We start from the raw sequence: 12946 nt of genomic DNA on the forward strand, positions 1-12946 counted from the left end.
TATAAAGCCACAATTTTTCCTGAGTGATTTAAATTTGCTGTGATGCCAGGAATCAGGCAGTGCTTTGCTCTCCCCGCTCTCAATACCAGAAAGCATAAAAATTAATAAAGAACCATACTTAATTTACTGAATGTTATAGAGTTAATTTTTTCACAATGATTAAGTTTATATGCAAGGATCCATTCTCCAGTGTAATGGATACACAAGACAGAATTTTAATCTTCTTCTGAAAGATTATCCTACTGGAGATTCTTATCCTACTAGACTTAATAAATGAACAATAATTTAAAATACAAATAATACGAAGTGATAACGCAACTCCCACTAAATGTATTTCCTATATATATTATTGGTTAGCAGAAAATTAGTGGAAACAAACAGAAAAAACATAACAATGTTCATCCGTCTTGAGACATTATAATATCCTGAATAGTAACACCCAAACTCTTTCAGTCAAGAAGAAGGTCATTGTTAAGAGAAAGCTTAATATTGCCCAGACATTAAGCTTAAAACATTACACAAATATGCTTCCTTACATTTGAAAACATCTATCTTTTTGAAAACATTTGAAATCATGAAACTGATTTCATCTTGGAGACAAACAGAGGTATGTTTTCTCATGGAGAATTCACGTAGTATGATTGTGTGTCAGATGATCAAATTTATTATCAAACAGCTACCTCTGACCGCATTCCAGTGACAGAACAGTCACAGGGAACTACTCTGTCACACACCCCAGTGACAGCTCTGTAGCTTAAAGCATCACTAGGTCATGACACCGCATTCTTGGGCCGTTCCAGAAGGCATCGAAGGGACCAAAGAGGCTTCCATTTGTAATTAAACCCCAGGCCGAATTTATTTCAGCTACAGATCCCAAACCTGGAGCTGGACTCAGGGCCCAGCAAGTGCGAGCACTGGGAATGATCATCTGGAACTTGGTACTCCCCTACGCAAGGCGGCCGAGTGAACTCAGCCCTGGCCTCAGAGGGTAAAATTCAAGAGGAACAAATACACCCAGCGAATGCCGGTTTCTCTTTAAGTGAACTCCTTTGGGGGATCCAACCAAGAACTGTCATATTTCTCCTTTTCATCATCCATTTAAGTAAAACCTTTGGACGTGCATGGGTCAGTAGGCCCAAGTTAGGGAAAAGTTTGTTCTTACCTATCAAAAGTTATTTTGATAGAGTGTCCGGGCTTGGCTTCGATGATCCATTCACAGTTCAGAGAATCTTTATAATATCCTGGCCATCCGGGAGGCAGAATGAGTCCACTGGAAGCTGTCAGGTGTCCACCACACGGGGCTGAAAGACAGTTCAGGATGTCGGCAGGTCAGATTAAACACACGGGGGCACCACAGCCACACCTGTGACGGCAGGAATGTGCTTCTGTCTCCAAGGACTTAACGTCGTCAAGGATTCGAGCTAAAGGCATCCCCAGATAAACGAAGATTACTGAAAGCAGAGCAGGTACATCCCACACCTGGGCGTCTATCATCAACTCACAGCAAAGGTCCTTCTACCTAAAAACGTCAAGGTGGAAGTGGGGGACAAATCTGTCACATCTGATTCTCACGACAGATCCATGAAATGCACACCATCGACATCCGTATCTTGTATGTATTTGTACTTCCGCAAACATCTGTTGATTAGCAAACAAAAATAGTTCACATCTGAAACAGAATTACCCCGTGGGGTGTGTGCGCACACGTGCGTGCGTGTGCCTATGTGCGCGTGTGTGCCTGAGTGTGGGGGTGAGTACATGCGTGTGTGTGCGCGCGTGTGTGTGTGCAGACAGATACTATAGTTTAATGATGTGTGTGTGCTCATTCAGCTAGGGTGCGCTTGTTTTATTAAAATGACTTTCCACACACATCAAACTAAATTATCAGTGAATGTTAGGAAAACAAAATTTTCAAATTCGAGAAACATAGGATTAATTTACATCAGTCTTTTCGTGTGATCCATAATTATCAAGAAGAAAAGGAGTCTCAGGAAGGCATGTGCTTGGTGCTCTGGAAAAGGGATTTTGCATTTCTGTATAATCTACAGGAATTTTTAAATAATAATATATACTTAACATGTTTCTGCCCAGTCGCATATTTTTTTCAGATTTTTCTTCTCAAAGTTCTTTGCCATATTTGTAATCAAATCTGTCAATCTACAGATATCAAAGGGAACATAAAAATGTCCCCAGTTAAAAAAAATCATTTTTGAAAAAAAAATATATCTTGTATCAAAAAATAGCCATGTGCATTAAAATGCTTAAAAATTATATACAATTTCACCCAGGTGTTGATGGTGGAGAAAAACATCTGACAGAGAAATCTATAAAAGTAATCATGGTGGCTTCATTTATAATGGAATAACAGAAGAAAAAAAATAAACATGACAAGATTATGACTACATATCAGAACGTCACAAACACATTTGAGATAATGTTTTCAAATCCTGTTAATGTAAGTAAATCTCTGCAATGAAAATATTACATTTTGCAAATCAAGATATAAAATTATACATGTATCATAATCTAATAAAAATTTTTAATAAAAAATTTGTTTAAAGAAGAGGAAAAAATTAATTAAAAATTTGTTTAAAGAAGAGGAAAAATTTCAAAAATATGTTAATGGCAGATAACACTGGTGACTGCTGTGGGGATCATGTTTTTCTTGGTATAGTTTTCTTTCAAAATAAGCTGCGAGATGTGTGCGTTTTTTCTATAGTTAGAAGTTAATAACAAGAAATCAGTCATTTTTATGAACTTGAGTTAGTAAAGAAAATCGTCATTATGTAATCATAATTTTAAAAACAACCTATCTTTACCAATTAACATCAGGATTTTGTTCTAGTTAAGTCCTTAACTTCATATTTTTAGCCTGTATTCCTATGCTTCCTGACATGTTACAGCAAATACTTTTTAGAAAAGATAAAGGCAAAATTTAACAATTTTACTTCTTTCATGTGTAATTATCCAAAGATACTATATAAGAAAGACATGCAGCGATCACAGATTTTTTTAAAAGTTTGATACATGAGATCTTTTTAAATCTGCGTGGTGAATTATTTTACATCTATAAGGCTTATTTCCCACCTAAATGCAAAACTGTATGTTTCCTTCACTTTACTAAAGTTTAAAAAAAAAAAACAACTGAGTTGTTGGGGCACCTGGGTGGCTCAGTCAGTTAAGCATCTGACTTCAGCTCAGGTCACGATCTTGCGGTTCATGAGTTTGAGCCCCACGTCAGGCTCTGTGCTGACAGCTCAGAGCCTGGAGCCTGCTTTGGATTCTGTGTCTCCCTCTCTCTCTCTGCCCCTCTGCCACTTGTGCTCTGTCTGTCTCTCTGTCTCAAAATAAACATTTAAAAAAATAAATAAAACTTTGAGTTGTTATATTTCTTGGAAGGAAGGTGCTCACACTGTCACACGTTGCTATTATTTCATTAATATCTTGTGTTTTACATATCACTTTACATTTACGGTATATGTTAGAAGAATTTGTATCACTTTACCCTGATGAAATAGATATTTTGATCTGTATATTGTAGGTCAACAAAATTAAAGAGGTAATTGTTAAACGATAAAGTCAAGTTTGCCGTATTAGCCAACTCTGATTATGACATACTAGGTCACCAACCCCACAGTTATATTAGCTGTGACAAGAGAGATCTATTTCTCACACAGGCCACCTGTCTAGGGGATCCTTTCTTGAACGAGCTAAGGCACCGAGGTCTTGTAGGGGGCAAAGGCTCAGGGTCACTCACTGTGTATGTCACTTCCACTCACTCCTAACTGGCCAGGACCTGCTACAGGTTTCACCAAACCCCACTGAGGCCAAGAAAACCAACCGATTTGGCGGAGACTCTGTTTATCTGGTGAACAGCACTAATGACTTTCGTATTCACAGAGGTGATAACAGAAAAGCAAATATGTGAACGAGGTCTTCAGAATGCACATTCTTCTCTGATTTATTATTGAGTGTTTGTGCCCTTCGCGACGGCATATGTTTTTCGATCTGGCTGGGGTATATTCCGTGAATGCTGGCTCTACGAAATATTATGTGGGAGTCAGTGCATAGTTTACAGCAGCTGTGATAGTGTTCCCAACACAAAACTTCTATGAACTTGGAAGACAGACACCTTCCTTCTGCACCTCTCTGGTGCTCGTGTCTTTTTCAACGTCCAACCTTTAAACTTTTTTTCAAACCTGTTTTTATGGTATTTTGTCTATTTACATTTTTCACTTTTTGGGGGGTCACTTCGGATAATTTATACTTTGCTAGGGAATCACCAATTTCATTGAATGTTAAAATTTGTTGCCATAGAGTTGATGATGTATTCTTGTACACTTGTTTTCCCCCAAAATTAGCTTGTGTTTTTTACATTTTTTAAAATGTTTGTTTATTTTTGAGAGAAAGAGAGACAATGTGCACAAGCAGGGGAGGGGCAAAGAGAGAGAGGGAGTCAGAGGATCTATGCTAACGGCACAGAGCCCAATGCAGGGCTTGCACTCATGAACCGTAAGATCATGACGTGAGCTCAAACTGGATGCTCACCTGACCAAGCCTCCCAGGCACCCAGGTTGTGTTTTCAATGACAGTGAACTGTATTGAAATATATGGGCAGGTTAGAGGCAGAACAAATAAACAGATAAATCTTTCATCCAGATGACAAACAATTTATACCCATGATTTGTTGGTACCCAGCAAACTCTGCCAGAATAAATAAAAATAATTTTTAAAGAAATTGCTCTATTGTGAGGCTTTCACTCTTTATGTAGAGTTATTGTTGGTAACAATAAATTATTTTATTATGTCAATTTATTATTTTTGTAATCATGGTTATTTTTCTTCTATTTTGCTAAAATGCCTATAATTATCTTTTCTCCTAATTTTCTTATCAGAATCATAGAAGGTTTGTCTATTTTATTGATACTAACAAAGACTCAGTTTTGCATTATTCTAACATTTGATTTTTATTGATATGATATTCTAAATCATTATTTTTTTTCTAACTTGTTAATTTTAGCAAACAATTTCTTCACTTTTTGTCTTTTTGTTCAACACTGGGGCATTTGCCTCCTAGCACAGGCTCCTGTCTCACATTATCTTAATAGAGAGGGTTCCCTCTGACAGGGTTTCTGGGTATCACATGCCTTAAGACTTGAGGCTTTCCCACACAATTTCTCTAAAGTATTTGCCTGTGGTTCTATTCGTGTAATATGCTTACATTGTAATTGGCATATGATCAGTGCATGTGGCCTGGACTTAGAGTAATTTGTTAAGGTTCACGTTATAATCAATTATATAATTGATTATAAAAAGTAATCCTTGAGAGAAACAATAAAGGTGTATATTCTCAAAGGAACATCATGTTCCTTCTGAGTCTTTTCAAATGTGTTTGTGTTACTAAATCCTTTTTGTTTCTTTTATTTAAAAAACATTTTTTTTTTAATTTTTTTAAAATGTTTATTTATTTTTGAGACAGAGAGAGACACAGCATGAACGGGGGAGGGGCAGAGAGAGAGGGAGGCACAGAATCGGAAGCAGGCTCCAGGCTCTGAGCCATCAGCCCAGAGCCCGACGCGGGGCTCGAACTCGCGGACCGCGAGATCGTGACCTGAGCCGAAGTCGGCCGCTTAACCGACTGAGCCACCCAGGCGCCCCTAAAAAAATATTTTAATGCTTTATTAATTCTTTGGGAGAAAGAGAGACAGCATGAGTGGGGGAGAGGCAGAAAGAGGGAGGCACAGAATCTGAAGCAGGCTCCAGGCTCCGAGCTGTCAGCACAGAGCCTGATGTGGGGCTCGAACTCACAAGCTGTGAGATCATGACGTGAGCTGAAGTCAGACGCTTAACCTACTGAGCCACCAGGCGCCCCTGTGTTACTAAATCCTTTATTTTCCTTTTGATTTTTTTCCAACTAGATCCACTCAATTCTGAAGTAGCATTTCTATTTCTCTTCAGCAAGGACATTGATTGGGGGTATTTTGTGAGTTAGATTATCAGAGTATCTATGCATACTCCCTGAAAGTCACCAGAACTCAGGAATTGGGTTTCTCAGTACAAGTAAATTAAAAAAAAAAGAAAAAAAATCTTTCACCATCAACTAGCCCTTTAAGAGTTTTGTGTGTTAACAACCCACAGCTGAGTCTGCAGGTCTCTTCCAAATAACAAAAGAATGGCCCATTCACATTTAACGTGATACTTTCTCCTTTGTGGGACTTTATTTGAAACACCATCTGCTGCTTTCTTCCTCCGACTGTGCTGAGGAACACATTTGCCCTGCACCTTGTACATCTACACACAGCCTTTTTCAGGTAAGCCCTCCAAAGACAGTGGGAATCGTGGCCAGAAGACAACAGAGACTAGAGAGTACTGACTTAAAACCAAAAACAAACAAAAAAAACCCCTTCTTTCCAGGGCTCCTGGGTGGCTCAGTCTGTTGAGTGTCCAAGTCTTGATATCAGCTCAAGTCAGGATCCCAGGGTCGTGGACTCGAGCTCTGAGTCAGTCTCTGAGTGTGAAACCTGCTTGGGACTCTCTCCCTCTCTCTCCGACCCCCCCACCCCCCCATGTGTTCTCACTCTCTCTCAAAAATAAACACTAAAAATTTTTTTTTAAAAAGCTATACCCTTAGAAGACGTGATAAAAACAGGCAAGAATGGACATCCTACTACTGTGCTCTTACCCTACAATTTACCAGTTTTCCACCCCCAGCGGTGCTCAGCCTCACCAGACTGCTTGAGCACTTTGTGAAAGTATGAACGTGAGGACATGTTCTGGAGCTTTCACCGAACCCTGATCCTTAGATTAACGACGCTAACTTGGCCTGGGGCTGAGGGATGAGGTTGTGAGACAGAAGCCACCGCCCCACCGCGGTCAGCCCGCTGGGCAGTTCATCTTTCGTGGGACATTCCACTTCTGCTTACACTGCCTGCATGCTAACGTTAGGCCGATCATTCTAGACAGGAGAAAAAGGTCCTTAACCTACGAGGGAAGACAGATCAGGTTCACAACTGTAGGCTGTATTTGACACACAGGATTTTTTGAATTTGCTTATTGTAAAATAAACACCTAGAGATCGATGGTAACTGGAAAACTAAAAAATAAACACTGGAAAAATTCACCTGTAACTGTGATCAACATTTTGTTGTATACTCTCTTTTTAGGCTTTTAAAAACTATCATTATCACGACATGCATAAATATTCATATGTTCTTCACGGTGGCGTATTATAACACAAGTGGTCGTATCATCTGGTCGTTCCCACGATGAACATCACATGATGAACATCTTCGACGGTACAATCTGTGTTAATGATGCACGCATCCCGGTGTATGAGCGTGTGATGATTTATCTGATTCTCTGTTGTTTAAAGTTGAATTATTTGCACGTTTGGTTGTTATATTTAATACTGCAAAGAGCATTCTTGAAAAAAAAAAATCTTTCCAGAGTTGTTTATGTCCTTAAAATTTTGATCCAGAAATACAACTTATATAGCTCAAAAAGTAAAACGAAAATGTACAACCATTCGTATAAATTTGTACCATGATGCCATAATCTTGTCCCCTCAATAGCATGGCCAGAAACTGCCAGCTATTCCCAACCTTATGAACAATACATCTTATTAACCTGTTCAAATTTTACCTTTGTTTTAAAATCTGTATTTCTTGCCCATTTGAAAAGGCTACATAATATATGACTGTGACTGTGTGACATTCTAGAAAAGGCAGCATTATAGAAACAGTAACAAGATCAGTGGTTGGCAGGGGCTGGGAGTTGGGGGAGGGGTGAGGGGGTGGGACACAGGATTTTTAGCGTAGGGAGACCACCCTCACGGCACTAAAATGATGGCTACGTGTCATTACACATTCGTCCAAACCCAGAGAATGTGCCCCACCAACAGCGACCCTGATGTAACCATGGACTCTGGGTCACGGTGACATGTCACTGTGGGGTCATCGGTTGTAACAAATGAACAACCTGGTGGGATGCTGATCACTGGGAAAGCTGTGCATTTGTGGGGCGGGAGGTATATGGGAAATACCCACAGCTTCCACTCAATTCTGCTGTAAACCTAAAAGTGCTCTTAAAAAAAAGTCTACTTAAAATGTATTTCCTGATATTTACCGGAGTTAAGTTTTTTTAAAACAGCTCTTCTTATCTTAGCTCATTTTGTATGGGCCATTCTGATGGGGTATGAGTACATATTCTGAGTAAATACTTTTTACCTGACCAAACACTGGAGGTGCTATCCTCCCCATTTCCAACCCCCTCTAGTTTTCCTTCCTGGTTAACCAGAGTAGAAATGTCAAGAAGAAAAGTAGTTATGCGGTATTTGCATCAGCTGCATGAAGAGCCACAAAACAACATGGCTACTGAAACCCGTGCTGTTGTCACAGGCTGAATTATGCCCGCCCCCACCCCCAGTTTATATTTGGGATTTTTAATTCCAGCACCTGAGGATGTGACCTTATTTGGAAATAGGGTCCTTGCAGACATAATCAGCTAGGGTGGCTTATTAGCACGGCGCTCATCCAATGTGACTGGTGGCATCAGAAAGAGGACACATTTGGCAACGTAGAAGCTCTCCACGGAGAAAGCTGGGGTGATGCTTCTGGCAGCCAAGGAACTCCAGAGACACCAGCAGCCCCCCCAAACTGGGACAGAACTGGAACGGATTCTCCCTCAGAGCTGAAGAGGAACCAGCCCTACTGACAGTGCCCTCGGACTTTCAGCCTCCAGGACCCTGAGACACCAGATGGCTATTTGTTAAGCCACCAGGGGTGCGGTACTCTGTGACATCAGCCCGGGGAAACCAACCCAGCTGTGCATCCGCTTGTTGGTTAGGTTAGGTCACCGTTTCAAAGGAAAATAACTGGCGAACGAGAGCAGACCCGTACCTTCGCAGCGGGGGACTGTGGAGCTCCAGACCACATTTCCATCCTGCAGGGTGCAGGTGATAGACTCCGACCCCTGGGTTTTGACAAAGCCATCGTCACAGTGGAAAGAAACCGAACTCCCAAGTAGAAATCTGTCTCCAAAACGTCGCCCATTTATGGGAATCCCAGGATCATGGCACTCATTCTGACCAAATGCTAAAAAGGAAAAAAAAAAAAAAATTCTATAATTATATAATTAACATACTAGACTATTAAGTAGGTATATTTAAAAAGGAAGAAACAAGCTTACTAACAAAGCGATTTATTATCCTGAATTTCAGTGAAACACTTACAGATAGATAAATGCATTAAGCAGACAGGATAGTGGTATCTAGTAAGACAGAAAGAACGAAGCCATGGATAAATATATGCAACTATTGTCTACACTACATTGCACAGTTTGAAAGCACTTTGTGCGTGCACTAAGAAAAACAAGAAATATGGCAGGTGCTAGAAATGATTTTGGTTCAGACGCATCTGGGTTAGAATCCTGGCTCTTGTGTTTTTTATCTGCCCTCTGGCAGATATTCTGATGATCTGATTAGATATCTTAATTCACAGATAAGGAATGCCCAGCCTATATCCCAGAGTTTCCGTAATATTAATACTGGCAAATCCTAAGCACAGAGCCTAAGAGAAGTAGGCAGCCAGTAAATTATGATTTATAACTCATATTTAACATTGTTACCTTACTTTATTCACTTAACAACGCATTTAAGTAGATGCTCTTAAATACAATCTGGTTTGCAAATGAGGGCCCTGAGACAAAAAAAAGAAAGAAAAAAGGTGTCTAACCAAAATTCACTAAGTATACCAAGTATTGGTGTTCTAATCCACGGATCCTGACCCCAAATGGCTCAATCCGTTTGCTACAGTAGTTTTTGCATGGAGGATGATGCATGGGTGGGTGGGTGGATGGATGGATAGATGCAGGGGTGGAAAGAAGGAAGGAAGAGAGGGAAGTTCAGTCCTGTCACTATGCTACGTATCACTGTAAAGCCTCTGAAGAGTCGGCCTGGACACGTGGGGGTGGGTCGGGTGGCAGCAGGCTTACTGGTGTAAGTGATGTTGAACCCCCTGCCGGTGGTGGAGTGGTCAGACTGAAATTCCAAGCGGACGATGTGCCCGCTGCTGGCCAGCTGGGAGGGCACCTCGTGGCCCGAGAAAGTGCCGAGGACTGTTAGGTCAGAAATCCCATCGTCTTTGATCGCCAGGAAGTCAAACTGAGGCTCCACGTCAAAATCGTTGAAAATGAGGTGGATCCTGCTCCCGGGTTCAGAGATTATCAACCAAACGCAGTTCATGTTGTTGCCGTATTCCTCCGGATAATTGGGGGACAGGATAATCCCCGACGACGCAGTGAAGTTGAAGAAACACGAGACTGGGAAGACACAAGCGTACTTTCAAACAGGTCTGCACAGATCCCAATAAGGGGCACCTGCAGCTGGTTGCTGTGAACGCAGGGCTGGCAGCGTCCGACTGTCCAGCCGGCAATTCTGAACCTGAACACTCCCTCTTCCCCTGAGTCGGAAAGACGGGATCCCTTTGGACGCACCACCACCAGAGCCAAATGATCGGGCGGAGGCTTGACACAGAGATCATCCTCCCTGACTTCACGGACACTTGGGGCAAATATTAGAATTTCTAGTTAAAGCTTTCTGCCTTCAGAGGAGCCAACAGTCATATGAAAAGGCATGTCTGTGTCACAGGCACAATTTCCGGAAAATAGTATCCGTGCTGTTTAGTCTTCTAGGACGACCTTTGTCTTTACATTTTGTGTTTGCCTTTAAAGTGCAGTTTCTCAGGTTACTTATTGTTTATCAGTTACGGGTACCACTTAATGAGTAACAACTCCGAGGAGCAGACCAATGGTTCGGGTGGATAATATAAAAATCTCTTGGGACATCTGTCTCTTAAGCGTGTGTACCTGAGACCAGTTTACATACGTGTATGCACACGTGCATGTATGTACACATGTGACTTTTTGGAGGACACCTGTTGGATTGTCCAGGCCGAGCCACATCTGGTTACCAAATAAATCTTGCTTTTAAACTGCCATGAAGTGCAAACGTTTGACTTACGAGGAGCAGGCAGTTCTTGGACCAAAACCCGAGCGAACACCAGCCGGGCTCACCAGCGATGTGTCCCTGGTGCAGCATTAGCAAAGTCATAAAGACGGGTGCCTGGGGAGGTCTCACTCGGGCCACCCACGGGAGCCCTGGAGGGAGCCAAAGCTTTTCTGCACGAAACGTTCTTTCTACAGAGAGCCCTGGGCCCCACGTGCTCTAGAAGAGGTACCCACGTCACGGGTCGCTTTTACCTGAGTGAGGACAGCGAGGGAGTGGGCAGTGGACAACGCCCCTGCCCCTTCTGGTCCCTGAGGCTCTCCCTAGAGATGCTGACAGCAGCCGTCTCTGTCCCCTGCCCCTGCCTGGCACACAGCCCTCTCTGTCCCCTGCCCCGGCCCCTGCCCGGCCCCCCAGGGCACAGTACTCACACACACAGCTGGGCTTGTTCCCCGACCACTGGTTGTTCTGCTGGCACGTGATGACCCTCTCCCCCACCAGCTCGAAGGCTGCTTGGCACTCAAAAGTGAGGGTGTCCCCATGCAGGAAGCTGCTGCCAGTCCGCTTCCCGTAGGCGGGGACCCCAGGGTCCCCGCATCCTCCCTTTTCGATTTCTGAAAATGGGAGAGAAAAACGAGCGGTCAAAAAAAAAAAAAAAAAAACCATGCAGTGAACATTTGTCAACAATTCAGAAAGTGAGCGAGTGGTTCCTTCTGCTGGTCTACACGTAGTTTTTGTTAAGAGTTTCCAAAGGATGCTCGTTTCATCAACATTTAATTACAAAAGCCTGGGGGTAAAAAGGTTAAGTGAACTTGAGAGAAAGGTATTTAATGTACTGTCTCCTAAGGGAGACGGACAGTTACACGGATGCTGGTAATGCAAATGCTACAATTAATACACAGATGCCTCTTCCGGCCCACGCGCCTCCTGCACCCTGCCGTTAAAATGTAAACACGTATTATGTTTTCATCTGTTCTTTTTTTTAATGTAAACAATACAAGATTGTTCATTCGCTACTGAATATTTAAGTCAATAAATGCATTTGAATATTCCTTCCCTCAATCTTAAGACTCGTTTATGAAACAAAGCGAATATATTAATGGTCTCTGGATGAAGAGACAATGGGCAGAATCAAGCCCCTTTTCATGAAAACACAGCTGTAATGAAATAGGGACACAAACACACCAGGAGTATGTATACATAGACTTCAACCGCACCTCCGTCTTAAGTGTTAAGTACACAGAATCTATTAAATAAAATAGGCTATTTACTCACATAGAAGTAGTTTTTGAGAGCAAACTATGTGTCAGGCCCTGTTCTAGGTACTGAGGTGACTGAGCAAACAAGACAGAATTCTCGCACTCATGGGGCTCACATTATATGGAGGGAAACCATGAAAGTTTCAAATGTATATGAGTTTCAGGTCACGATAGGTGGGGTTTGAAGCAAAGTGGAGACGTTCAAAGGATTACACAATAATAGATGGGGGAGGAAAGAGAAGGTATAAATACCCTGAGGGAAGCCTGAAATCAGCCCTTCTAAGAAAGAGATACCAGCCCAGTGTAGCGGGCACCGATCGCTAGAAAGGAAGGGAGGGACCCCCTCTGAGCAGCCTGTTGGGTTTTTGTGTGTTTTGCCCTGGGAAGAAGGTGTTGCAGGGTTTTAGGATGAGATAGGAGCTGAGCTGAATACAAGTGTAAACATTCTCTGCAGGACTGGTGAGCGCAGGGAGGGAGACAAGCGAATTTCAAGACGCATGGGATGGTTTCTACGCACACATCCAAAATGCACCGATTGGGTCTGCCCTCTGAAATTTGTCATGGGCTTATTCTAATTTCTTGCACCAACCAAGCACAAACTCAAATTTAGGTTTTACCAGCAATCTAACTACTTTCTAATCCAATTCACAATTTTGGAGGATGTCTGTAGAATGGCACAGGACTG

The 12946-nt window shown here is 42.0% G+C and overlaps 1 protein-coding gene across 5 annotated transcripts in view; it reads right to left on the reverse strand.

The window, feature by feature from the left end:
* Positions 1-12946, reverse strand: part of CSMD1 (CUB and Sushi multiple domains 1) — a 2022178-nt gene that overhangs the window by 387692 nt on the left and 1621540 nt on the right. For all 5 annotated transcript variants that reach the window (XM_045451804.1, XM_045451793.1, XM_045451792.1 and 2 more), the window contains 4 exons: positions 11434-11616; positions 9991-10317; positions 8898-9092; positions 1163-1301 (listed from right to left, as the gene is read on the reverse strand). In XM_045451804.1, the coding sequence (XP_045307760.1) occupies positions 1163-1301; positions 8898-9092; positions 9991-10317; positions 11434-11616 (844 nt within the window). The remainder of the gene's footprint in view (positions 1-1162; positions 1302-8897; positions 9093-9990; positions 10318-11433; positions 11617-12946) is intronic.

Source organism: Leopardus geoffroyi, chromosome B1, assembly GCF_018350155.1.
Source record: "Leopardus geoffroyi isolate Oge1 chromosome B1, O.geoffroyi_Oge1_pat1.0, whole genome shotgun sequence".
NCBI lineage: Eukaryota > Metazoa > Chordata > Mammalia > Carnivora > Felidae > Leopardus > Leopardus geoffroyi.